This window comes from Oncorhynchus nerka, linkage group LG13, assembly GCF_034236695.1.
Source record: "Oncorhynchus nerka isolate Pitt River linkage group LG13, Oner_Uvic_2.0, whole genome shotgun sequence".
Classification (NCBI taxonomy): Eukaryota; Metazoa; Chordata; class Actinopteri; order Salmoniformes; family Salmonidae; genus Oncorhynchus; species Oncorhynchus nerka.
Genome location: NC_088408.1, coordinates 2,299,925 through 2,327,857, shown reverse-complemented (window position 1 = coordinate 2,327,857; position 27,933 = coordinate 2,299,925). Strand labels below are relative to the sequence as shown.

The 27,933-nt window shown below is 43.2% G+C and overlaps 1 protein-coding gene across 2 annotated transcripts in view; it reads left to right on the top strand.

Annotated features, from left to right (window-relative positions):
* Positions 1–164: 164 nt before the first annotated feature.
* Positions 165–27,933, top strand: part of sec63 (SEC63 homolog, protein translocation regulator) — a 98,334-nt gene continuing 70,565 nt past the window's right edge. The window contains exon 1 of one of the 2 annotated variants that reach the window (XM_065026118.1): positions 165–464. In XM_065026118.1, coding sequence (XP_064882190.1) covers positions 341–464 — 124 coding nt within the window. In that variant the 5' untranslated portion in view covers positions 165–340. The remainder of the gene's footprint in view (positions 465–27,933) is intronic. The other variant, XM_065026117.1, reaches the window with a different exon arrangement.

Here is a 27,933-nt window from a genome sequence, read left to right as displayed (position 1 = left end):
TTGACTTTTAAACTTTGACAAAAGCTGTATCCCATCTACTTTACCAAGTACAGTTCCAAGGCTGGAAGTAATATCAAATACTAAGCAGTAGGTGGAAGCATAACAAAAGGGACAAGTTCCCGGAAGTTCCACAGACGAAGAAGAAGAACGGAAGCAGAGGCTAAACCAACTGCGCAGGCGTAAACCACGTACCCGATCTCTCGCAGCATCGCGCTGTTTTGGCCCTATGCTAGCTGTTGCCTGATCAGTGGTGTGTGTCAAGTCATACATACTGGGCTTTGATTGGGAAGGCATAGCCGTGGAGAAAGAAAAGGGAGCACCCTAGACACCCCGCGACGAAATGGCCGGGCAACAGTTTCAGTACGATGACAGCGGCAACACATTTTTCTACTTTCTAACGTCCTTTGTTGGACTCATCGTTATCCCAGCCACATATTACCTCTGGCCGCGAGATCAGAATGCTGGTAAGGCCCCGATGTATATACGACAAGATAGCATCACCTAGCTTAACATGCTAAAGTTGGTTAGTTAGCTAAGTATGCTGTGTGTGTGTGATGGGGGAAGTTAGCTAGCCTGCTAACTAACAAATTCGATTAGCCAGTTCTGAGACGGACCACCACTAGTTATAGAGTTTTTCTTGCCAGCCAACTCTGTTGCCAGCTAGCTACATTCGCATGTAGTAGTTAACTAGCTGGCTGAAATACACATAACAACAAGTAGTTAACTGACGTTACCAACTCTGCACTGCTATGGGGGGGGGGTGCTATGAAGCGTCATGCCCAATCTCTGCGTTGGTGTTTACATAACTACCAGCTAGCTACGAGTTAGCTAACCAATATGACTGGCTAACTTTTATTTTATTTATTTCATTACATACTATATCAGTGCCAATAACACCTAACTAGCTAGTATTTCTCGTTCAGCTTAATGTTTGTCTGGTGACTTAGCCAGCTAGCTGCGTCAGTTAGCTATATAACAAATGGTCCCGTCCAGCTAGCTAACTTTAGCTAGCTAGTTAACGGGTTACTCTGAATTTTACGTCGTCTGGCAAAATACTCTTTGCGACGTTCGTTACGTGTGTTGCTGTTGACGTTAGCCGACGTTCGTTACGTGTGTTGCTGGTCACGTTAGCCGACGTTCGTTACGTGTGCTGCTGGTAACGTTAGCCGAAGTTCGTTACGTTTGCTGCTGGTAACGTTAGCCGATGTTCGTTACGTGTGCTGCTGGTCACGTTAGCCGACGTTCGTTACGTGTGCTGCTGGTAACGTTAGCCGACGTTCGTTACGTGTGCTGCTGGTAACGTTAGCCGAAGTTCGTTACGTTTGCTGCTGGTAACGTTAGCCGACGTTCGTTACTGTGTGCCGCTGGTCACGTTAGCTGACGTTCGTGGGTGTTGGTAGCTAGCTACCTATAGCTATACTTACTAGCTAACTAACTTGTATTTGTTTAGTCACTTGATTGATAACTAAGTAAAGTATTGGAAGGTTTTTGATATGGCCGTGAGGTTGAATTCATAAAGAAACATGTTTACCCTAGTATTGTAGCTATACCGTCACAGCTGTCTGTTATGCTAACGTTACCCGTGAAGTAGCGGACGGTGAATGAAGTTTCTGAGGTATTTCATCAACGGTGTGGAGCCGAGACCGGGCGTTGTGGAATCTTGCTCCTACCACATCGATTCGCCCAAGGTCAATACTTAAAATTAAATATGAAATGCCCATTCTTTGCTGCTGAAATTAATACATTTTTTCAATAAACGGTAATCAAACAGCACCCCCAAATGTTTCCTTGTTGAGATTCAATTGGCATATGCACATTAGGAAAAGGGACTCCACAAAGCCTCGTCTCAGCTCCACGCGATTGGTGACGTTTGTTATGAACTTCCTTCTCCATGGAATGTTAGTCTGCTACCCAGGAAAACTGTTTAGCCCCCCCTGTATCCGTTTGACAACGTTGTATCAGATTATATTCATCGATGGCTACACCTAATGTCAGAATTGAAAGTACCAGACTCCATGTTGACGTTAGATGACCTGTATGTTTGTGCAAAGAAGAGTCTACTACTAGCAGACTAGCCTAGGCAGCAGGGGCATAGGCCAGGGTGGACACAGGCCCACCCACTGGGGAGCCAGGTCCTGCCAGGCCCACCAACTGGGGAGCCAGGTCCTGCCAGGCCCACCAACTGGGGAGCCAGGTCCTGCCAGGCCCACCCAATCAGATTGAGAAAAAGCAAAACAAATAATTGTATTATTAATATTATTATTATTACAAATGTTGTCCCATCCATATCCCTGCAGGCCCTCTCACTAACTAATTTCTGGCTATGCCCCTGGTAGGCTGCCAATATAGTACAGTAGGTAAGCTCCCAAAATAAACCATATTGCTGGATTTGATATAGACTCATGTAGGGCTGACCTCGAGATTTAAAAAAAAAAAAAAAATTATGGTGTGCAAGACACCTATCTGAGTGGACTGATCCATTGTGGAGTCTGTGGGGATGGCTCAGTCCATCACGCTAAGACACCTGTCTGATTGGTTCCTATCTGAGTGGACTGATCCATTGTGAAGGCTGTGGGGATGGCTCAGTCCATCACGCTAAGACACCTGTCTGATTGGTTCCTATCTGAGTGGACTGATCCATTGTGAAGGCTGTGGGGATGGCTCAGTCCATCACGCTAAGACACCTGTCTGATTGGTTCCTATCTGAGTGGACTGATCCATTGTGAAGGCTGTGGGGATGGCTCAGTCCATCACGCTAAGACATGTGCTACTGATATTGTATATGATTAAGGACAATGGTGTAACACTAATAAAATATATATACTTTTATAACAAATGCACTTTCTCCTGTGTTTGATAGCAGTCGCTGTCTGCAGTTCAGAAACATCAGTCCACTGTTGAATTGGCAACTTTTCCTAGACCATGTTGCTGTGTGCATAATAGTAAAATTAACCAGCGTATTGTGGTTGAGAACGATGTGGTGGAGGCAGCAGTGGAGTTAGGAGAGGAGAAAACAGCTGTTGCCTTAATTGTCAGGCGAGAAGAAACCACAACTTTAATTAGGTCTATAATCAATAGCTGAACTGTTAAATGTGCCTGGCTTTAAAAATCATATATCTACAGAAATAAGACAGTTCTTGCCTGTTCCAGTGTTTGTTTAATAGCCTGCTAATTCCATGAGCTCCAAGCCTCACGCAACAGCAAAATGTCAGATAAATCATTTCACATTTTTTTGCTATTTTTAATAGTGATGCACCGATATGACATTTTGGCTGATACCAATATCGCGGTATTGTAAACACATCGTTCGTGGCCGGTGGTTGCTTGTCTGCAGACTTTTCTTGTACAGCTTTGACAGTGCTACTGATAGTAGTGGTGCTACTCATAGTAATTGCTACTGATAGTAGTGGTGCTACTCATAGTGCTACTGATAGTAGTGGTGCTACTGATAGTAGTGGTGCTACTCATAGTAGTGGTGCTACTCATAGTAGTGGTGCTACTGATAGTAGTGGTGCTACTGATAGTAGTGGTGCTACTGATAGTAGTGGTGATAGTAGTGGTGCTACTGATAGTAGTGGTGCTGGTGATAGTAGTGGTGCTAATGATAGTATAGTAGTGGTGCTACTCATAGTAGTGGTGCTACTGATAGTAGTGGTGCTACTGTGGTGCTACTCATAGTAGTGGTGCTACTGATAGTAGTGGTGCTACTGATAGTAGTGGTGCTACTGATAGTAGTGGTGCTACTGATAGTAGTGGTGCTACTGATAGTAGTGGTGCTACTGATAGTAGTGGTGCTACTGATAGTAGTGGTGATACTGATAGTAGTGGTGATACTGATGGTAGTGGTGCTACTGATAGTAGTGGTGCTACTGATAGTAGTGGTGCTACTGATAGTAGTGGTGCTACTCATAGTAGTGGTGCTACTGATAGTAGTGGTGCTACTGATAGTAGTGGTGCTACTGATAGTAGTGGTGCTACTGATAGTAGTGGTGCTACTGATAGTAGTGGTGCTACTGATAGTAGTGGTGCTACTCTGATAGTAGTGGTGCTACTGATAGTAGTGGTGCTACTGATAGTAGTGGTGCTACTGATAGTAGTGGTGCTACTGATAGTAGTGGTGCTACTGATAGTAGTGGTGCTACTGATAGTAGTGGTGCTACTGATAGTAGTGGTGATAGTAGTGGTGCTACTGATAGTAGTGGTGCTACTGATAGTAGTGGTGCTACTGATAGTAGTGGTGCTACTGATAGTAGTGGTGCTACTGATAGTAGTGGTGCTACTGATAGTAGTGGTGCTACTGATAGTAGTGGTGCTACTGATAGTAGTGGTGCTACTGATAGTAGTGGTGCTACTGATAGTAGTGGTGATAGTAGTGGTGCTACTGATAGTAGTGGTGCTACTGATAGTAGTGGTGCTACTGATAGTAGTGGTGCTACTGATAGTAGTGGTGCTACTGATAGTAGTGGTGCTACTGATAGTAGTGGTGCTACTGATAGTAGTGGTGCTACTGATAGTAGTGGTGCTACTGATAGTAGTGGTGCTACTGATAGTAGTGGTGCTACTGATAGTAGTGGTGCTACTGATAGTAGTGGTGCTACTGATAGTAGTGGTGCTACTGATAGTAGTGGTGCTACTGATAGTAGTGGTGCTACTGATAGTAGTGGTGCTACTCATAGTAGTGGTGCTACTGATAGTAGTGGTGCTACTGATAGTAGTGGTGCTACTGATAGTAGTGGTGCTACTGATAGTAGTGGTGCTACTGATAGTAGTGGTGCTACTGATAGTAGTGGTGCTACTCATAGTAGTGGTGCTACTGATAGTAGTGGTGCTACTGATAGTAGTGGTGCTACTGATAGTAGTGGTGCTACTGATAGTAGTGGTGCTACTGATAGTAGTGGTGCTACTGATAGTAGTGGTGCTACTGATAGTAGTGGTGATAGTAGTGGTGCTACTGATAGTAGTGGTGCTACTCATAGTAGTGGTGCTACTGATAGTAGTGGTGCTACTGATAGTAGTGGTGCTACTGATAGTAGTGGTGCTACTGATAGTAGTGGTGCTACTAGTAGTGGTAGTGGTGCTACTGATAGTAGTGGTGCTACTGATAGTACTGATAGTAGTGGTGCTACTGATAGTAGTGGTGCTACTGATAGTAGTGGTGCTACTGATAGTAGTGGTGCTACTGATAGTAGTGGTGCTACTGATAGTAGTGGTGCTACTGATAGTAGTGGTGCTACTGATAGTAGTGGTGCTACTGATAGTAGTGGTGCTACTGATAGTAGTGGTGCTACTGATAGTAGTGGTGCTACTGATAGTAGTGGTGCTACTGATGATAGTAGTGGTGCTACTGATAGTAGTGGTGATAGTAGTGGTGCTACTGATAGTAGTGGTGCTACTGATAGTAGTGGTGCTACTGATAGTAGTGGTGCTACTGATAGTAGTGGTGCTACTGATAGTAGTGGTGCTACTGATAGTAGTGGTGCTACTGATAGTAGTGGTGATAGTAGTGGTGCTACTGATAGTAGTGGTGATAGTAGTGGTGCTACTGATAGTAGTGGTGCTACTGATAGTAGTGGTGCTACTGATAGTAGTGGTGCTACTGATAGTAGTGGTGCTACTGATAGTAGTGGTGCTACTGATAGTAGTGGTGATAGTAGTGGTGCTACTCATAGTAGTGGTGCTACTGATAGTAGTGGTGCTACTGATAGTAGTGGTGCTACTGATAGTAGTGGTGCTACTGATACTGATAGTAGTGGTGCTACTGATAGTAGTGGTGCTACTGAGGTGCTACTGATAGTAGTGGTGCTACTGATAGTAGTGGTGCTACTGATAGTAGTGGTGCTACTCATAGTAGTGGTGCTACTGATAGTAGTGGTGCTACTGATAGTAGTGGTGCTACTGATAGTAGTGGTGCTACTCATAGTAGTGGTGCTACTGATAGTAGTGGTGCTACTGATAGTAGTGGTGCTACTGATAGTAGTGGTGATAGTAGTGGTGCTACTGCTACTAGTAGTGGTGCTACTGATAGTAGTGGTGCTACTGATGTAGTGGTGCTACTGATAGTAGTGGTGTGATAGTAGTGGTGCTACTGATAGTAGTGGTGTGCTACTGATGGTGCTACTGATAGTAGTGGTGCTACTGATAGTAGTGGTGCTACTCATAGTAGTGGTGCTACTGATAGTGGTGCTACTGATAGTAGTGGTGCTACTGACTGATAGTAGTGGTGCTACTGATAGTAGTGGTGCTACTGATAGTAGTGGTGCTACTGATAGTAGTGGTGCTACTGATAGTAGTGGTGCTACTGATGGTAGTGGTGCTACTGATAGTAGTGGTGCTAGTGGTGCTGATAGTAGTGGTGCTACTGATAGTAGTGGTGCTACTGATAGTAGTGGTGCTACTGATAGTAGTGGTGCTACTGATAGTAGTGGTGCTACTGATAGTAGTGGTGCTACTGATAGTAGTGGTGCTACTGATAGTAGTGGTGCTACTGATAGTAGTGGTGCTACTGGTAGTGGTGCTACTGATAGTGGTGGGTGCTACTGATAGTAGTGGTGCTACTGATAGTAGTGGTGCTACTGATAGTAGTGGTGCTACTGATAGTAGTGGTGCTACTCATAGTAGTGGTGCTACTGAGTAGTAGTGGTGCTACTGATAGTAGTGGTGCTACTGATAGTAGTGGTGCTACTGATAGTAGTGGTGATACTGAGTGGTGCTACTGATAGTAGTGGTGCTAGTGGTGCTACTGATAGTAGTGGTGCTACTCATAGTAGTGGTGCTACTGATAGTAGTGGTGCTACTGATAGTAGTGGTGCTACTGATAGTAGTGGTGCTACTGATAGTAGTGGTGCTACTGATAGTAGTGGTGCTACTGATAGTAGTGGTGCTACTGATAGTAGTGGTGCTACTGATAGTAGTGGTGCTACTGATAGTAGTGGTGCTACTGATAGTAGTGGTGCTACTGATAGTAGTGGTGCTACTGATAGTAGTGGTGCTACTGATAGTAGTGGTGCTACTGATAGTAGTGGTGCTACTGATAGTAGTGGTGCTACTGATAGTAGTGGTGCTACTGATAGTAGTGGTGCTACTGATAGTAGTGGTGCTACTGATAGTAGTGGTGATAGTAGTGGTGCTACTGATAGTAGTGGTGCTACTGATAGTAGTGGTGCTACTGATAGTAGTGGTGCTACTGCTATAGTAGTGGTGCTACTGATAGTAGTGGTGCTACTGATAGTAGTGGTGGTGCTACTGATAGTAGTGGTGATAGTAGTGGTGCTACTGATAGTAGTGGTGCTACTGATAGTAGTGGTGCTACTGATAGTAGTGGTGCTACTGATAGTAGTGGTGCTACTGATAGTAGTGGTGCTACTGATAGTAGTGGTGCTACTGATAGTAGTGGTGCTACTGATAGTAGTGGTGCTACTGATAGTAGTGGTGCTACTGATAGTAGTGGTGATAGTAGTGGTGCTACTGATAGTAGTGGTGCTACTGATAGTAGTGGTGCTACTGATAGTAGTGGTGCTACTGATAGTAGTGGTGCTACTGATAGTAGTGGTGCTACTGATAGTAGTGGTGCTACTGATAGTAGTGGTGCTACTGATAGTAGTGGTGCTACTGATAGTAGTGGTGCTACTGATAGTAGTGGTGCTACTGATAGTAGTGGTGCTACTGATAGTAGTGGTGCTACTGATAGTAGTGGTGCTACTGATAGTAGTGGTGCTACTGATAGTAGTGGTGCTACTGATAGTAGTGGTGCTACTGATAGTAGTGGTGCTACTGATAGTAGTGGTGCTACTAGTGGTGCTACTGATATAGTAGTGGTGCTACTGATAGTAGTGGTGCTACTGATAGTAGTGGTGTAGTGGTGGTGATAGTAGTGGTGCTACTGATAGTAGTGGTGCTACTGATAGTAGTGGTGCTACTGATAGTAGTGGTGCTACTCATAGTAGTGGTGCTACTGATAGTAGTGGTGCTACTGATAGTAGTGGTGCTACTAGTAGTGGTGCTACTGAGTGTAGTGGTGCTACTCATAGTAGTGGTGCTACTGATAGTAGTGGTGCTACTGATAGTAGTGGTGCTACTGATAGTAGTGGTGTAGTGGTGAGTAGTGGTGCTACTCATAGTAGTGGTGCTACTGATAGTAGTGGTGCTACTGATAGTAGTGGTGCTACTGATAGTAGTGGTGATAGTAGTGGTGCTACTGATAGTAGTGTGTGATAGTGGTGCTAGTGGTGCTACTGATAGTAGTGGTGTACTGATAGTAGTGGTGCTACTGATAGTAGTGGTGCTACTGATAGTAGTGGTGCTACTGATAGTAGTGGTGCTACTGATAGTAGTGGTGCTACTGCTCTGATAGTAGTGGTGCTACTGATAGTAGTGGTGCTACTGATAGTAGTGGTGCTACTGATAGTAGTGGTGCTACTGATAGTAGTGGTGCTACTGATAGTAGTGGTGCTACTGATAGTAGTGGTGCTACTGATAGTAGTGGTGCTACTGATAGTAGTGGTGCTACTGATAGTAGTGGTGCTACTGATAGTAGTGGTGCTACTCATAGTAGTGGTGCTACTGATAGTAGTGGTGATAGTAGTGGTGCTACTGATAGTAGTGGTGATAGCTACTGATAGTAGTGGTGCTACTGATAGTAGTGGTGCTACTGATAGTAGTGGTGCTACTGATAGTAGTGGTGCTACTGATAGTAGTGGTGCTACTGATAGTAGTGGTGATAGTAGTGGTGCTACTCATAGTAGTGGTGCTACTCATAGTAGTGGTGCTACTGATAGTAGTGGTGCTACTGATAGTAGTGGTGCTACTGATAGTAGTGGTGCTACTGATAGTAGTGGTGCTACTGATAGTAGTGGTGCTACTGATGATAGTAGTGGTGCTACTGATAGTAGTGGTGCTACTGATAGTAGTGGTGCTACTGATAGTAGTGGTGATAGTAGTGGTGCTACTGATAGTAGTGGTGCTACTGATAGTAGTGGTGCTACTGATAGTAGTGGTGCTACTGATAGTAGTGGTGCTACTGATAGTAGTGGTGCTACTGATAGTAGTGGTGCTACTGATAGTAGTGGTGCTACTGATAGTAGTGGTGATAGTAGTGGTGCTACTGATAGTAGTGGTGCTACTGATAGTAGTGGTGCTACTGATAGTAGTGGTGCTACTGATAGTAGTGGTGCTACTGATAGTAGTGGTGCTACTGATAGTAGTGGTGATAGTAGTGGTGCTACTGATAGTAGTGGTGCTACTGATAGTAGTGGTGCTACTGATAGTAGTGGTGCTACTGAGGTGCTACTGATAGTAGTGGTGCTACTGATAGTAGTGGTGCTACTGATAGTAGTGGTGCTACTCATAGTAGTGGTGCTACTGATAGTAGTGGTGCTACTGATAGTAGTGGTGCTACTGATAGTAGTGGTGCTACTGATAGTAGTGGTGCTACTGATAGTAGTGGTGCTACTGATAGTAGTGGTGCTACTGATAGTAGTGGTGCTGATAGTAGTGGTGCTACTGATAGTGGTGCTACTGATAGTGGTGCTACTGATAGTAGTGGTGCTACTGATAGTAGTGGTGCTACTGATAGTAGTGGTGCTACTGATAGTAGTGGTGATAGTAGTGGTGCTACTGATAGTAGTGGTGATAGTAGTGGTGCTACTGATAGTAGTGGTGCTACTGATAGTAGTGGTGCTACTGATAGTAGTGGTGCTACTGATAGTAGTGGTGCTACTGATAGTAGTGGTGCTACTGATAGTAGTGGTGCTACTGATAGTAGTGGTGCTACTGATAGTAGTGGTGCTACTGATAGTAGTGGTGCTACTACTATAGTAGTGGTGACTAGTAGTGGTGCTACTGATGTAGTATAGTAGTGGTGATAGTAGTGGTGCTACTGTAGTGGTGCTACTGATAGTAGTGGTGCTACTGATAGTAGTGGTGCTACTGATAGTAGTGGTGCTACTGATAGTAGTGGTACTGATAGTAGTGGTGCTACTGTAGTGGTGCTACTGATAGTAGTGGTGCTACTGATAGTAGTGGTGATAGTAGTGGTGATAGTAGTGGTGATAGTAGTGGTGATAGTAGTGGTGCTACTGATAGTAGTGGTGATAGTAGTGGTGCTACTGATAGTAGTGGTGCTACTGATAGTAGTGGTAGTGGTGATAGTAGTGGTGCTACTGATAGTAGTGGTGCTACTACTGATAGTAGTGGTGCTACTGATAGTAGTGGTGGTGGTGCTACTGATAGTAGTGGTGCTACTGATAGTAGTGGTGCTACTCATAGTAGTGGTGCTACTGATAGTAGTGGTGCTACTGATAGTAGTGGTGCTACTGATAGTAGTGGTGCTACTGATAGTAGTGGTGCTACTCATAGTAGTGGTGCTACTGATAGTAGTGGTGCTACTCATAGTAGTGGTGCTACTCATAGTAGTGGTGCTACTGATAGTAGTGGTGCTACTGATAGTAGTGGTGCTACTGATAGTAGTGGTGCTACTGATAGTAGTGGTGCTACTGAATAGTAGTGGTGCTACTGATAGTAGTGGTGCTACTCATAGTAGTGGTGCTACTGTAGTAGTAGTAGTGGTGCTACTGATAGTATAGTAGTGGTGCTACTGATAGTAGTGGTGCTACTGATAGTAGTGGTGCTACTATGTAGTGGTGTAGTAGGTGCTACTGATAGTAGTGGTGATGGTAGTGGTGGTGCTATAGTAGTGGTGCTACTGATAGTAGTGGTGCTACTGATAGTAGTGGTGCTACTGATAGTAGTGGTGCTACTGATAGTAGTGGTGCTACTGATAGTAGTGGTAGTAGTGGTGCTACTGATAGTAGTGGTGATAGTAGTGGTGCTGCTACTGATAGTAGTGGTGCTACTGATAGTAGTGGTGTAGTGGTGCTACTGATAGTAGTGGTGCTACTGATAGTAGTGGTGCTACTGAGTGGTGCTAGTAGGTGCTACTGATAGTAGTGGTGCTACTCATAGTAGTGGTGCTACTGATAGTAGTGGTGCTACTGATAGTAGTGGTGCTACTGATAGTAGTGGTGCTACTGATAGTAGTGGTGCTACTAGTAGTGGTGCTGGTGATAGTAGTGGTGCTACTGATAGTAGTGGTGCTACTGATAGTAGTGGTGCTACTGATAGTAGTGGTGCTACTGATAGTAGTGGTGCTACTGATAGTAGTGTGCTACTGATAGTAGTGGTGCTACTGATAGTAGTGGTGCTACTGATAGTAGTGGTGCTACTAGTGGTGCTACTGATAGTAGTAGTAGTGGTGATAGTGGTGCTACTGATAGTAGTGGTGCTACTGATAGTAGTGGTGCTACTGATAGTAGTGGTGCTACTGATAGTAGTGGTGCTACTGATAGTAGTGGTGCTACTGATAGTAGTGGTGCTACTGATAGTAGTGGTGCTACTGATAGTAGTGGTGCTACTGATAGTAGTGGTGCTACTGATAGTAGTGGTGCTACTGATAGTAGTGGTGCTACTGATAGTAGTGGTGCTACTGATAGTAGTGGTGCTACTGATAGTAGTGGTGCTACTGATAGTAGTGGTGCTACTGATAGTAGTGGTGTGATAGTAGTGGTGCTACTGATAGTAGTGGTGCTACTGATAGTAGTGGTGCTACTGATAGTAGTGGTGCTACTGATAGTAGTGGTGCTACTGATAGTAGTGGTGCTACTGATAGTAGTGGTGCTACTGATAGTAGTGGTGCTACTGATAGTAGTGGTGCTACTGATAGTAGTGGTGCTACTGATAGTAGTGGTGCTACTGATAGTAGTGGTGCTACTGATAGTAGTGGTGCTACTGATAGTAGTGGTGCTACTGATAGTAGTGGTGCTACTGATAGTAGTGGTGCTACTGAGTAGTGGTGCTACTGATAGTAGTGGTGCTACTGATAGTAGTGGTGCTACTGATAGTAGTGGTGCTACTGATAGTAGTGATAGTAGTGCTGATAGTAGTGGTGCTACTGATAGTAGTGGTGCTACTACTGATAGTAGTGGTGCTACTGATAGTAGTGGTGCTATAGTAGTGGTGCTACTGATAGTAGTGGTGCTACTGATAGTAGTAGTGGTGCTACTGATAGTAGTGGTGCTACTGATAGTAGTGGTGCTACTGATGTATAGTAGTGGTGCTACTGATAGTAGTGGTGCTACTGATAGTAGTGGTGATACTGATAGTAGTGGTGCTACTGATAGTAGTGGTGCTACTGATAGTAGTGGTGATAGTAGTGGTGCTACTGATAGTAGTGGTGCTACTGATAGTAGTGGTGCTACTGATAGTAGTGGTGCTACTGATAGTAGTGGTGCTACTGATAGTAGTGGTGCTACTGATAGTAGTGGTGCTACTGATAGTAGTGGTGCTACTGATAGTGTGGTGCTACTGATAGTAGTGGTGCTACTGATAGTAGTGGTGCTACTGATAGTAGTGGTGATAGTAGTGGTGCTACTGATAGTAGTGGTGCTACTGATAGTAGTGGTGCTACTGATAGTAGTGGTGCTACTGATAGTAGTGGTGCTACTCATAGTATAGTGGTGCTACTGATAGTATAGTGGTGCTACTGATAGTAGTGGTGCTACTGATAGTAGTGGTGCTACTGATAGTAGTGGTGCTACTGATAGTAGTGGTGCTACTGATAGTAGTGGTGCTACTCATAGTAGTGGTGCTACTCATAGTAGTGGTGCTACTGATAGTAGTGGTGCTACTGATAGTAGTGGTGCTACTGATAGTAGTGGTGCTACTGATAGTAGTGGTGCTACTGATAGTAGTGGTGCTACTGATAGTAGTGGTAGTGGTGGTGCTACTGATAGTAGTGGTGCTACTGATAGTAGTGGTGCTACTCATAGTAGTGGTGCTACTGATAGTAGTGGTGCTACTGATAGTAGTGGTGATAGTAGTGGTGCTACTGATAGTAGTGGTGCTACTGATAGTAGTGGTGCTACTCATAGTAGTGGTGCTACTGATAGTAGTGGTGCTACTAGTATAGTGGTGCTACTCATAGTAGTGGTGCTACTCAGTAGTGGTGCTACTGATAGTAGTGTAGTGGTGCTACTGATAGTAGTGGTGCTACTGATAGTAGTGGTGCTACTGATAGTAGTGGTGCTACTGATAGTAGTGGTGCTACTGATAGTAGTGGTGCTACTGATAGTAGTGGTGCTACTGATAGTAGTAGTGGTGCTACTAGTAGTAGTAGTGGTGCTACTGATAGTAGTGGTGCTACTGATAGTAGTGGTGCTACTGATAGTAGTGGTGCTACTGATAGTAGTGGTGATACTGATAGTAGTGGTGATACTGATGGTAGTGGTGCTACTGATAGTAGTGGTGCTACTGATAGTAGTGGTGCTACTATAGTAGTGGTGCTACTGATAGTAGTGGTGCTACTGATAGTAGTGGTGCTACTGATAGTAGTGGTGCTACTGATAGTAGTGGTGCTACTGATAGTAGTGGTGCTACTGATAGTAGTGGTGCTACTGATAGTAGTGGTGCTACTGATAGTAGTGGTGCTACTGATAGTAGTGGTGCTACTGATAGTAGTGGTGCTATAGTAGTGGTGCTACTGATAGTAGTGGTGCTACTGATAGTAGTGGTGCTGATAGTAGTGGTGCTACTCATAGTAGTGGTGCTACTGATAGTAGTGGTGCTACTGATAGTAGTGGTGCTACTGATAGTAGTGGTGCTACTGATAGTAGTGGTGCTACTGATAGTAGTGGTGCTACTGATAGTAGTGGTGTGGTGCTACTGATAGTAGTGGTGCTACTGATAGTAGTGGTGCTACTCTGATAGTAGTGGTGCTACTGATAGTAGTGGTGATAGTAGTGGTGCTACTGATAGTAGTGGTGCTACTGATAGTAGTGGTGCTACTGATAGTAGTGGTGCTACTCATATAGTAGTGGTGCTACTGATAGTAGTGGTGCTACTGATAGTAGTGGTGCTACTGATAGTAGTGGTGATAGTAGTGGTGCTATAGTGGTGCTACTGGTGCTACTGATAGTAGTGGTGCTACTGATAGTAGTGGTGCTACTGATAGTAGTGGTGCTACTGATAGTAGTGGTGCTACTGATAGTAGTGGTGATAGTAGTGGTGCTACTGATAGTAGTGGTGCTACTGATAGTAGTGGTGCTAATGATAGTAGTGGTTCTACTCATATTGTAGTGGTGCTACTGATAGTAGTGGTGCTACTGATAGTAGTGGTGCTACTGATAGTAGTGGTGCTACTGATAGTAGTGGTGCTACTGATAGTAGTGGTGCTACTCATAGTAGTGGTGCTACTGATAGTAGTGGTGCTACTCATAGTAGTGGTGCTACTGATAGTAGTGGTGCTACTCATAGTAGTGGTGCTACTCATAGTAGTGGTGCTACTGATAGTAGTGGTGCTACTGATAGTAGTGGTGCTACTGATAGTAGTGGTGCTACTGATAGTAGTGGTGGTGATACTGATAGTAGTGGTGCTACTGATAGTATAGTGGTGCTACTGATAGTAGTGGTGCTACTGATAGTATAGTGGTGCTACTGATAGTAGTGGTGCTACTGATAGTAGTGGTGCTACTGATAGTAGTGGTGCTACTCATAGTATAGTGGTGCTACTGATAGTAGTGGTGCTACTGATAGTAGTGGTGCTACTGATAGTAGTGGTGCTACTGATAGTAGTGGTGCTACTGATAGTAGTGGTGCTACTGATAGTAGTGGTGCTACTGATAGTAGTGGTGCTACTGATATGGTAGTGGTGCTACTGATAGTAGTGGTGCTACTGATAGTAGTGGTGCTACTGATAGTAGTGGTGCTACTGATAGTAGTGGTGCTACTGATAGTAGTGGTGCTACTCATAGTAGTGGTGCTACTGATAGTAGTGGTGCTACTGATAGTAGTGGTGCTACTGATAGTAGTGGTGCTACTGATAGTAGTGGTGCTACTGATAGTAGTGGTGCTACTGATAGTAGTGGTGCTACTCATAGTAGTGGTGCTACTGATAGTAGTGGTGCTACTGATAGTAGTGGTGCTACTGATAGTAGTGGTGCTACTGATAGTAGTGGTGTAGTGGTGCTACTGATAGTAGTGGTGCTACTGATAGTAGTGGTGCTACTGATAGTAGTGTGTGTAGTGGTGCTACTGATAGTAGTGGTGTGGTGGTGCTACTGATAGTAGTGGTGCTACTGATAGTAGTGGTGCTACTGATAGTAGTGGTGCTACTGATAGTAGTGGTGCTACTGATAGTAGTGGTGCTACTGATAGTAGTGGTGCTACTGATAGTAGTGGTGCTACTGATAGTAGTGGTGCTACTGATAGTAGTGGTGCTACTGATAGTAGTGGTGCTACTGATAGTAGTGGTGCTACTGATAGTAGTGGTGCTAGTGGTGATAGTAGTGGTGCTACTGTGGTAGTGGTGCTACTGTAGTGGTGCTACTGATATAGTAGTGGTGCTACTGTAGTAGTAGTGGTGCTACTGATAGTAGTGGTGCTACTGATAGTAGTGGTGCTACTGATAGTAGTGGTGCTACTGATAGTAGTGGTGATACTGATAGTAGTGGTGCTACTGATAGTAGTGGTGCTACTGATAGTAGTGGTGCTACTGTAGTACTGATAGTAGTGGTGCTACTGATAGTAGTGGTGCTACTGATAGTAGTGGTGCTACTCATAGTAGTGGTGCTACTGATAGTAGTGGTGCTACTGATAGTAGTGGTGCTACTGATAGTAGTGGTGCTACTGATAGTAGTGGTGCTACTGATAGTAGTGGTGCTACTGATAGTAGTGGTGCTACTGATAGTAGTGGTGCTACTGATAGTAGTGGTGCTACTGATAGTAGTGGTGCTACTGATAGTAGTGGTGCTACATGTAGTGGTAGTAGTAGTGGTGCTACTGATAGTAGTGGTGCTACTGATAGTAGTGGTGCTACTCATAGTAGTGGTGCTACTACTCATAGTAGTGGTGCTACTGATAGTATAGTGGTGCTACTGATAGTAGTGGTGCTACTGATAGTAGTGGTGCTACTCATAGTAGTGGTGCTACTCATAGTAGTGGTGCTACTGATAGTAGTGGTGCTACTCATAGTAGTGGTGCTACTGATAGTAGTGGTGCTACTGATAGTAGTGGTGCTACTGATAGTAGTGGTGCTACTGATAGTAGTGGTGCTACTGATAGTAGTGGTGCTACTGATAGTAGTGGTGCTACTGATAGTAGTGGTGGTAGTGGTGATAGTAGTGGTGCTACTCATAGTAGTGGTGCTACTGATAGTAGTGGTGCTACTAGTAGTGGTGTGATAGTAGTGGTGCTACTGATAGTAGTGGTGCTACTGATAGTAGTGGTGCTACTGATAGTAGTGGTGCTACTGATAGTAGTGGTGATAGTAGTGGTGCTACTGATAGTATAGTGGTGCTACTGATAGTAGTGGTGCTACTGATAGTAGTGGTGCTACTGATAGTAGTGGTGCTGATAGTAGTGGTGCTACTGATAGTAGTGTGCTGATAGTAGTGGTGCTACTGATAGTAGTGGTGCTACTGATAGTAGTGGTGCTACTGATAGTAGTGGTGCTACTGATAGTAGTGGTGCTACTCATAGTAGTGGTGCTACTGATAGTAGTGGTGCTACTGATAGTAGTGGTGCTACTGATAGTAGTGGTGATGGTAGTGGTGCTACTCATAGTAGTGGTGCTACTGATAGTAGTGGTGCTACTGATAGTAGTGGTGCTACTGATAGTGTAGTGGTGCTACTGATAGTAGTGGTGCTACTGATAGTAGTGGTGCTACTGATAGTAGTGGTGCTACTGATAGTAGTGGTGATAGTAGTGGTGCTACTGATAGTAGTGGTGCTACTGATAGTAGTGGTGCTACTGATAGTAGTGGTGCTACTGATAGTAGTGGTGCTACTCATAGTAGTGGTGCTACTGATAGTAGTGGTGCTACTGATAGTAGTGGTGCTACTCATAGTAGTGGTGCTACTGATAGTAGTGGTGCTACTGATAGTAGTGGTGCTACTGATAGTAGTGGTGCTACTGATAGTAGTGGTGCTACTGATAGTAGTGGTGATAGTAGTGGTGATAGTAGTGGTGCTACTGATAGTAGTGGTGCTACTGATAGTAGTGGTGATAGTAGTGGTGCTACTGATAGTAGTGGTGCTACTGATAGTAGTGGTGCTACTGATAGTAGTGGTGCTACTGATAGTAGTGGTGCTACTGATAGTAGTGGTGCTACTGATAGTAGTGGTGCTACTGATAGTAGTGGTGCTACTGATAGTAGTGGTGCTACTGATGATAGTGGTGCTACTGATAGTAGTGGTGCTACTGATAGTAGTGGTGCTACTGATAGTAGTGGTGCTACTGATAGTAGTGGTGCTACTGATAGTAGTGGTGCTACTGATAGTAGTAGTGGTGCTACTGATAGTAGTGGTGCTACTAGTGGTGATACTGATAGTAGTGGTGCTACTAGTATAGTGGTGTAGTAGTGGTGCTACTGATAGTAGTGGTGATAGTAGTGGTGCTACTGATAGTAGTGGTGCTACTGATAGTAGTGGTGCTACTGATAGTAGTGGTGCTACTGATAGTAGTGGTGCTACTGATAGTAGTGGTGCTACTGATAGTAGTGGTGCTACTGATAGTAGTGGTGCTACTCATAGTAGTGGTGCTACTGATAGTAGTGGTGCTACTGATAGTAGTGGTGCTACTGATAGTAGTGGTGCTACTGATAGTAGTGGTGCTACTGATAGTGGTGCTACTCTGATAGTAGTGGTGCTACTGATAGTAGTGGTGCTACTGATAGTAGTGGTGCTACTGATAGTAGTGGTGCTACTGATAGTAGTGGTGCTACTGATAGTAGTGGTGCTACTGTAGTAGTAGTGGTGCTACTGATAGTAGTGGTGCTACTCATAGTAGTGGTGCTACTGATAGTAGTGGTGATAGTAGTGGTGCTACTGATAGTAGTGGTGCTACTGATAGTAGTGGTGCTACTGATAGTAGTGGTGCTACTGATAGTAGTGGTGCTACTGATAGTAGTGGTGATAGTAGTGGTGATAGTAGTGGTGATAGTAGTGGTGCTACTGATAGTAGTGGTGCTACTGATAGTAGTGGTGCTACTGATAGTAGTGGTGCTACTGATAGTAGTGGTGCTACTGATAGTAGTGGTGCTACTACTGATGTACTGATAGTAGTGGTGCTACTGATAGTAGTGGTGCTACTGATAGTAGTGGTGCTACTGATAGTAGTGGTGCTACTGATAGTAGTGGTGCTACTGATAGTAGTGCTACTACTGATAGTAGTGGTGCTACTGCTACTGAGTAGTGGTGCTACTGATAGTAGTGGTGCTACTGATAGTAGTGGTGCTACTGATAGTAGTGGTGCTACTGATAGTAGTGGTGCTACTGATAGTAGTGGTGCTACTGATAGTAGTGGTGCTACTGATAGTAGTGGTGCTACTGATAGTAGTGGTGCTACTGATAGTAGTGGTGCTACTCATAGTAGTGGTGCTACTGATAGTAGTGGTGATACTGATAGTAGTGGTGATACTCATAGTAGTGGTGCTACTGATAGTAGTGGTGCTACTGATAGTAGTGGTGCTACTGATAGTAGTGGTGCTACATATTGTATAGTGGTGCTACTGATAGTATAGTGGTGCTACTGATAGTAGTGGTGCTACTGATAGTAGTGGTGCTACTGATAGTAGTGGTGCTACTGATAGTAGTGGTGCTACTCATAGTAGTGGTGATAGTAGTGGTGCTACTGATAGTAGTGGTGCTACTGATAGTAGTGGTGCTACTGATAGTAGTGGTGCTACTGATAGTAGTGGTGCTACTGATAGTAGTGGTGCTACTGATAGTAGTGGTGCTACTGATAGTAGTGGTGCTACTCATAGTAGTGGTGCTACTGATAGTAGTGGTGCTACTGATAGTAGTGGTGCTACTGATAGTAGTGGTGATACTGATAGTAGTGGTGCTACTGATAGTAGTGGTGCTACTGATAGTAGTGGTGCTACTGATAGTAGTGGTGCTACTGATAGTAGTGGTGCTACTGATAGTAGTGGTGCTACTGATAGTAGTGGTGCTACTGATAGTAGTGGTGCTACTGATAGTAGTGGTGCTACTGATAGTAGTGGTGCTACTCATAGTAGTGGTGATAGTAGTGGTGCTACTGATAGTAGTGGTGCTACTGATAGTAGTGGTGCTACTCATAGTGTAGTGGTGCTACTGATAGTAGTGGTGCTACTGATAGTAGTGGTGCTACTGATAGTAGTGGTGCTACTGATAGTAGTGGTGTGATAGGTGCTGACTAGTAGTGGTGCTACTCATAGTAGTGGTGATAGTAGTGGTGCTACTGATAGTAGTGGTGCTACTGAGGTGCTACTGATAGTAGTGGTGCTACTGATAGTAGTGGTGCTAGTAGTGGTGCTACTGATAGTAGTGGTGCTACTGATAGTAGTGGTGCTACTGATAGTAGTGGTGCTACTCATAGTAGTGGTGCTACTGATAGTAGTGGTGCTACTGATAGTAGTGGTGCTACTGATAGTAGTGGTGCTACTGATAGTAGTGGTGCTACTGATAGTGCTACTGATAGTGGTGCTACTGATAGTAGTGGTGATAGTAGTGGTGCTACTGATAGTAGTGGTGGTACTACTGATAGTAGTGGTGCTACTGATAGTAGTGGTGCTATAGTAGTGGTGCTACTGATAGTAGTGGTGCTACTGATAGTAGTGGTGCTACTGATAGTAGTGGTGCTACTAGTAGTGGTGCTACTGATAGTAGTGGTGCTACTGATAGTAGTGGTGCTACTGATAGTAGTGGTGCTACTGATAGTAGTGGTGCTACTGATAGTAGTGGTGCTACTGATAGTAGTGGTGCTACTGATAGTAGTGGTGCTACTAGTAGTGGTGCTACTGATAGTAGTGGTGCTACTGATAGTAGTGGTGCTACTGATAGTAGTGGTGCTACTGATAGTAGTGGTGCTACTGATAGTAGTGGTGCTACTGATAGTAGTGGTGCTACTGATAGTAGTGGTGCTACTGATAGTAGTGGTGCTACTGATAGTACTGATAGTAGTGGTGCTACTGATAGTAGTGGTGCTACTGATAGTAGTGGTGATAGTAGTGGTGCTACTGATAGTAGTGGTGCTACTGATAGTAGTGGTGCTACTGATAGTAGTGGTGCTACTGAGTAGTGGTGTAGTGGTGCTACTGATAGTAGTGGTGCTACTGATAGTAGTGGTGCTACTGATAGTAGTGGTGCTACTGATAGTAGTGGTGCTACTGATAGTAGTGGTGCTACTGATAGTAGTGGTGCTACTGATAGTAGTGGTGATGATAGTAGGTGCTACTGATAGTAGTGATAGTAGTGGTGCTACTGATAGTAGTAGTGGTGCTACTGATAGTAGTGGTGCTACTGATAGTAGTGGTGCTACTGATAGTAGTGGTGATAGTAGTGGTGATAGTAGTGGTGCTACTGATAGTAGTGGTGCTACTGATAGTAGTGGTGCTACTCATAGTAGTGGTGCTACTCATAGTAGTGGTGCTACTGATAGTAGTGGTGCTACTGATAGTAGTGGTGCTACTGATAGTAGTGGTGCTACTGATAGTAGTGGTGCTACTGATAGTAGTGGTGCTACTGATAGTAGTGGTGCTACTGATAGTAGTGGTGCTACTGATAGTAGTGGTGCTACTGATAGTAGTGGTGCTACTGATAGTAGTGGTGCTACTGATAGTAGTGGTGCTACTGATAGTAGTGGTGCTACTGATAGTAGTGGTGCTACTGCTACTGATAGTAGTGGTGCTACTGATAGTAGTGGTGCTACTGATAGTAGTGGTGCTACTCATAGTAGTGGTGCTACTGATAGTAGTGGTGCTACTGATAGTAGTGGTGCTACTGATAGTAGTGGTGCTACTGATAGTAGTGGTGCTACTGATAGTAGTGGTGCTACTCATAGTAGTGGTGCTACTGATAGTAGTGGTGCTACTGATAGTAGTGGTGCTACTGATAGTAGTGGTGCTACTGATAGTAGTGGTGCTACTGATAGTAGTGCTACTGATAGTAGTGGTGCTACTGATAGTAGTGGTGCTACTGATAGTAGTGGTGCTACTGATAGTAGTGGTGCTACTGATAGTATAGTGGTGCTACTGATAGTATAGTGGTGCTACTGATAGTAGTGGTGCTACTGATAGTAGTGGTGCTACTGATAGTAGTGGTGCTACTCATAGTAGTGGTGCTACTGATAGTAGTGGTGCTACTGATAGTAGTGGTGCTACTGATAGTAGTGGTGCTACTGATAGTAGTGGTGCTACTGATAGTAGTGGTGCTACTGATAGTAGTGGTGCTACTGATAGTAGTGGTGCTACTGATAGTAGTGGTGCTACTGATAGTAGTGGTGCTACTGATAGTAGTGGTGCTACTGATAGTAGTGGTGCTACTGATAGTAGTGGTGCTACTGATAGTAGTGGTGCTACTGATAGTAGTGGTGCTACTGATGGTAGTGGTGCTACTGATAGTAGTGGTGCTACTGATAGTAGTGGTGCTACTGATAGTAGTGGTGCTACTGATAGTAGTGGTGCTACTGATAGTAGTGGTGCTACTGATAGTAGTGGTGCTACTGATAGTAGTGGTGCTACTGATAGTAGTGGTGATAGTAGTGGTGCTACTGATAGTAGTGGTGCTACTGATAGTAGTGGTGCTACTGATAGTAGTGGTGCTACTCATAGTAGTGGTGCTACTGATAGTAGTGGTGCTACTGATAGTAGTGGTGCTACTGATAGTAGTGGTGCTACTGATAGTAGTGGTGATAGTAGTGGTGCTACTGATAGTAGTGGTGCTGATAGTAGTGGTGCTACTGATAGTAGTGGTGCTACTGATAGTAGTGGTGCTACTGATAGTAGTGGTGCTACTGATAGTAGTGGTGCTACTGATAGTATAGTGGTGCTACTGATGATAGTAGTCTGATAGTAGTGGTGCTACTGATAGTAGTGGTGCTACTGATAGTAGTGGTGCTACTGATAGTAGTGGTGCTACTGATAGTAGTGGTGCTACTGATAGTAGTGGTGCTACTGATAGTAGTGGTGCTACTGATAGTAGTGGTGCTACTGATGTAGTGGTGCTACTGATAGTAGTGGTGCTACTGATAGTAGTGGTGCTACTGATAGTAGTGGTGCTATAGTAGTGGTGCTACTGATAGTAGTGGTGCTACTGATAGTAGTGGTGCTACTGATAGTAGTGGTGCTACTCATAGTAGTGGTGCTACTGATAGTAGTGGTGCTACTGATAGTAGTGGTGCTACTGATAGATAGTAGTAGTGGTGCTACTGATAGTAGTGGTGCTACTCTGATAGTAGTGGTGCTACTGATAGTAGTGGTGCTACTGATAGTAGTGGTGCTACTGATAGTAGTGGTGCTACTGATAGTAGTGGTGCTACTGATAGTAGTGGTGCTACTGATAGTAGTGGTGATAGTAGTGGTGCTACTGATAGTAGTGGTGCTACTGATAGTAGTGGTGATAGTAGTGGTGCTACTGATAGTAGTGGTGCTACTGATAGTAGTGGTGCTACTCATAGTAGTGGTGCTACTGATAGTAGTGGTGCTACTGATAGTAGTGGTGCTACTGATAGTAGTGGTGCTACTGATAGTAGTGGTGCTACTGATAGTAGTGGTGCTAGTAGTGGTGCTACTGATAGTAGTGGTGCTACTGATAGTAGTGGTGCTACTGATAGTAGTGGTGCTACTCATAGTAGTGGTGCTACTCATAGTAGTGGTGCTACTGATAGTAGTGGTGCTACTGATAGTAGTGGTGTAGTGGTGCTACTGATAGTAGTGGTGCTACTCATAGTATAGTGGTGCTACTGATAGTAGTGGTGCTACTGATAGTAGTGGTGCTACTGATAGTAGTGGTGCTACTGATAGTAGTGGTGCTACTGATAGTAGTGGTGCTACTGATAGTAGTGGTGCTACTGATAGTAGTGGTGCTACTGATAGTAGTGGTGCTACTGATAGTAGTGGTGCTACTGATAGTAGTGGTGCTACTGATAGTAGTGGTGATAGTAGTGGTGCTACTGATAGTAGTGGTGCTACTGATAGTAGTGGTGCTACTGATAGTAGTGGTGCTACTGATAGTAGTGGTGCTACTCATAGTAGTGGTGCTACTGATAGTAGTGGTGCTACTGATAGTAGTGGTGCTACTGATAGTAGTGGTGCTACTGATAGTAGTGGTGCTACTGATAGTAGTGGTGCTACTGATAGTAGTGGTGCTACTGATAGTAGTGGTGCTACTGATAGTAGTGGTGCTACTGATAGTAGTGGTGCTACTGATAGTAGTGGTGCTACTGATAGTAGTGGTGCTACTGATAGTAGTGGTGCTACTGATAGTACTGATACTGTAGTGGTGCTACTGATAGTAGTGGTGCTACTGATAGTAGTGGTGCTACTGATAGTAGTGGTGCTACTGATAGTAGTGGTGCTACTGATAGTAGTGGTGCTACTGATAGTAGTGGTGCTACTGATAGTAGTGGTGCTACTGATAGTAGTGGTGCTACTGATAGTAGTGGTGATAGTAGTGGTGCTACTGATAGTAGTGGTGATAGTAGTGGTGCTACTGATAGTAGTGGTGCTACTGATAGTAGTGGTGCTACTGATAGTAGTGGTGCTACTGTAGTGGTGCTACTGATAGTAGTGGTGCTACTGATAGTATAGTGGTGCTACTGATAGTAGTGGTGCTACTGATAGTAGTGGTGCTACTGATAGTAGTGGTGCTACTGATAGTAGTGGTGCTACTGATAGTAGTGGTGCTACTCATAGTAGTGGTGCTACTCATAGTAGTGGTGCTACTGATAGTAGTGGTGCTACTGATAGTAGTGGTGCTACTGATAGTAGTGGTGCTACTGATAGTAGTGGTGCTACTGATAGTAGTGGTGCTACTGATAGTAGTGGTGCTACTGATAGTAGTGGTGCTACTGATAGTAGTGGTGCTACTGATAGTAGTGGTGCTACTGATAGTAGTGGTGCTACTGATAGTAGTGGTGCTACTGATGGTAGTGGTGCTACTGATAGTAGTGGTGCTACTGATAGTAGTGGTGCTACTGATAGTAGTGGTGATAGTACTGGTGCTACTGATAGTAGTGGTGCTACTGATAGTAGTGGTGCTACTGATAGTAGTGGTGATAGTAGTGGTGCTACTGATAGTAGTGGTGATAGTAGTGGTGCTACTGATAGTAGTGGTGATAGTAGTGGTGCTACTCATAGTAGTGGTGCTACTGATAGTAGTGGTGATAGTAGTGGTGATAGTAGTGGTGCTACTGATAGTAGTGGTGCTACTGATAGTAGTGGTGCTACTCATAGTAGTGGTGCTACTGATAGTGGTGCTACTGATAGTAGTGGTGCTACTGATAGTAGTGGTGCTACTCATAGTAGTGGTGCTACTGATAGTAGTGGTGCTACTGATAGTAGTGGTGATAGTAGTGGTGCTACTGATAGTAGTGGTGGCGCTTGGCACGTGCAAACTTAGAACAAACAACATTATATAATGGAACTATGTTATTTGACTTTTAAAAGCTAATTATTATTATTATTATATAAATAGTTTTATTTGACATGTATCTTTTATGACACGCAAAGACCCAAACGGCATTCCATAGTCTGTATGTGGTGAAGCTAATAGCAGTGACACTATTACTGTGTAACTCCTGTAGGGCAACATCTGAACAATAGCGCACTTGGTAGTGTGTACCGGTGCTCGACCAGTCGGCGAAAGCCAACATCCCCCGCGACAGAGAACGGTTGATCATCAAGGGCATTGAATTCCATTATCTTGGTGTTAATGGATTTCACCGTTGAGTTGTCTCTCTGAAATGATCTTACTCCTTCCAATGACTGCTGGACTTGTTGACGACTCGATCCACACAGCAGACATTGTGGACCAGGTTAGGAATGCTGTGTGGAACTGCTGGACTTGTTGACGGCTCGATCCACACAGCAGACATTGTGGACGAGGTTAGGAATGCTGTGTTGAACTGCTGGACTTGTTGACTACTCGTTCCACACAGCAGACATTGTGGGCCAGGTTAGGAATGCTGTGTTGAACTGCTGGACTTGTTGACGACTCGATCCACACAGCAGACATTGTGGGCGAGGTTAGGAATGCTGTGTTGAACTTATAGCGCAACATTTTACGGGGTGTCATTACGGCATGTACCTACGTTATATAGGTAATCACGGTAGCTTTGACATTTCTCATTACGGCATGTCATTATGTCATTATCATTAGTAGTATAGAATCACCATGTCATTATCATTAGTAGACTTAGTATAGAACCACCATGTCATTATCATTAGTAGACTTAGTATAGAACCACCATGTCATTATCATTAGTAGACTTAGTATAGAACCACCATGTCATTATCATTAGTAGACTTAGTATAGAACCACCATGTCATTAGACTTAGTATAGAACCACCATGTCATTATCATTAGTAGACTTAGTATAGAACCACCATGTCATTATCATTAGTGTAGTATAGCACCACCATGTCATTATCATTAGTAGTATAGAACCACCATGTCATTATCATTAGTAGTATAGAACCACCATGTCATTATCATTAGTAGTATAGAACCACCATATCATTATCATTATTAGTATAGAACCACCATGTCATTATCATTAGTAGACTTAGTATAGAACCACCATGTCATTATCATTAGTGTAGTATAGCACCACCATGTCATTATCATTAGTAGTATAGAACCACCATGTCATTATCATTAGTAGTATAGAACCACCATGTCATTATCATTATTAGTATAGAACCACCATGTCATTATCATTAGTAGTATAGAACCACCATGTCATTGTCATTAGTAGACTTAGTATAGAACCACCATGTCATTATCATTAGTAGTATAGAACCACCATGTCATTATCATTAGTAGTATAGAACCACCATGTCATTATTATTATTAGTATAGAACCACCATGTCTTTATCATTGGTAGTATAGAACCACCATGTCATTGTCATTAGTAGACTTAGTATAGAACCACCATGTCATTATCATTAGTAGTATAGAACCACCATGTCATTATCATTAGTAGTATAGAACCACCATGTCATTGTCATTAGTAGACTTAGTATAGAACCACCATGTCATTATCATTAGTAGTATAGAACCACCATGTCATTATCATTAGTAGTATAGAACCACCATATCATTATCATTAGTAGACTTAGTATAGAACCACCATGTCATTGTCATTAGTAGACTTAGTATAGAACCACCATGTCATTATCATTAGTAGACTTAGTATAGAACCACCATGTCATTATCATTAGTAGTATAGAACCACCATGTCATTATCATTAGTAGTATAGAACCACCATGTCATTATCATTAGTAGTATAGAACCACCATGTCATTATCATTAGTAGTATAGAACCACCATGTCATTGTCATTAGTAGACTTAGTATAGAACCACCATGTCATTATCATTAGTAGTATAGAACCACCATGTCATTATCATTAGTAGTATAGAACCACCATGTCATTATCATTAGTAGTATAGAACCACCATGTCATTGTCATTAGTAGACTTAGTATAGAACCACCATGTCATTATCATTAGTAGTATAGAACCACCATGTCATTATCATTAGTAGACTTCGTATAGAACCACCATGTCATTAGACTTAGTATAGAACCACCATATCATTATCATTAGTAGACTTAGTATAGAACCATCATTATCATTAGTAGACTTAGTATAGAACCACCATGTCATTATCATTAGTAGTATAGAACCACCATGTCATTATCATTAGTAGTATAGAACCACCATGTCATTATCATTAGTAGTATAGAACCACCATGTCATTATCATTAGTAGACTTAGTATAGAACCACCATGTCATTATCATTAGTAGACTTAGTATAGAACCACCATGTCATTATCATTAGTAGACTTAGTATAGAACCACCATGTCATTATCATTAGTAGACTTAGTATAGAACCACCATGTCATTATCATTAGTAGACTTAGTATAGAACCACCATGTCATTATCATTAGTAGTATAGAACCACCATGTCATTATCATTAGTAGTATAGAACCACCATGTCATTATCATTAGTAGTATAGAACCACCATGTCATTATCATTAGTAGACTTAGTATAGAACCATCATGTCATTATCATTAGTAGTATAGAACCACCATGTCATTATCATTAGTAGTATAGAACCACCATGTCATTAGACTTAGTATAGAACCACCATGTCATTATCATTAGTAGACTTAGTATAGAACCACCATGTCATTATCATTAGTAGTATAGAACCACCATGTCATTATCATTAGTAGACTTAGTATAGAACCACCATGTCATTATCATTAGTAGTATAGAACCACCATGGCATTATCATTAGTAGTATAGAACCACCATGGCATTATCATTAGTGGTATAGAACCACCATGGCATTATCATTAGTGGTATAGAACCACCATGTCATTATCATTAGTGGTATAGAACCACCATGTCATTATCATTAGTGGTATAGAACCACCATGTCATTATCATTAGTGGTATAGAACCACCATGTCATTATCGTTAGTGGTATAGAACCACCATGTCATTATCATTAGTGGTATAGAACCACCATGTCATTATCATTAGTGGTATAGAACCACCATGTCATTATCATTAGTGGTATAGAACCACCATGTCATTATCAGTAGTGGTATAGAACCACCATGTCATTATCATTAGTAGTATAGAACCACCATGTCATTATCATTAGTAGTATAGAACCACCATGTCATTATCATTAGTAGTATAGAACCACCATGTCATTATCATTAGTAGTATAGAACCACCATGTCATTATCATTAGTAGACTTAGTATAGAACCACCATGTCATTATCATTAGTAGACTTAGTATAGAACCACCATGTCATTATCATTAGTAGACTTAGTATAGAACCACCATGTCATTATCATTAGTAGACTTAGTATAG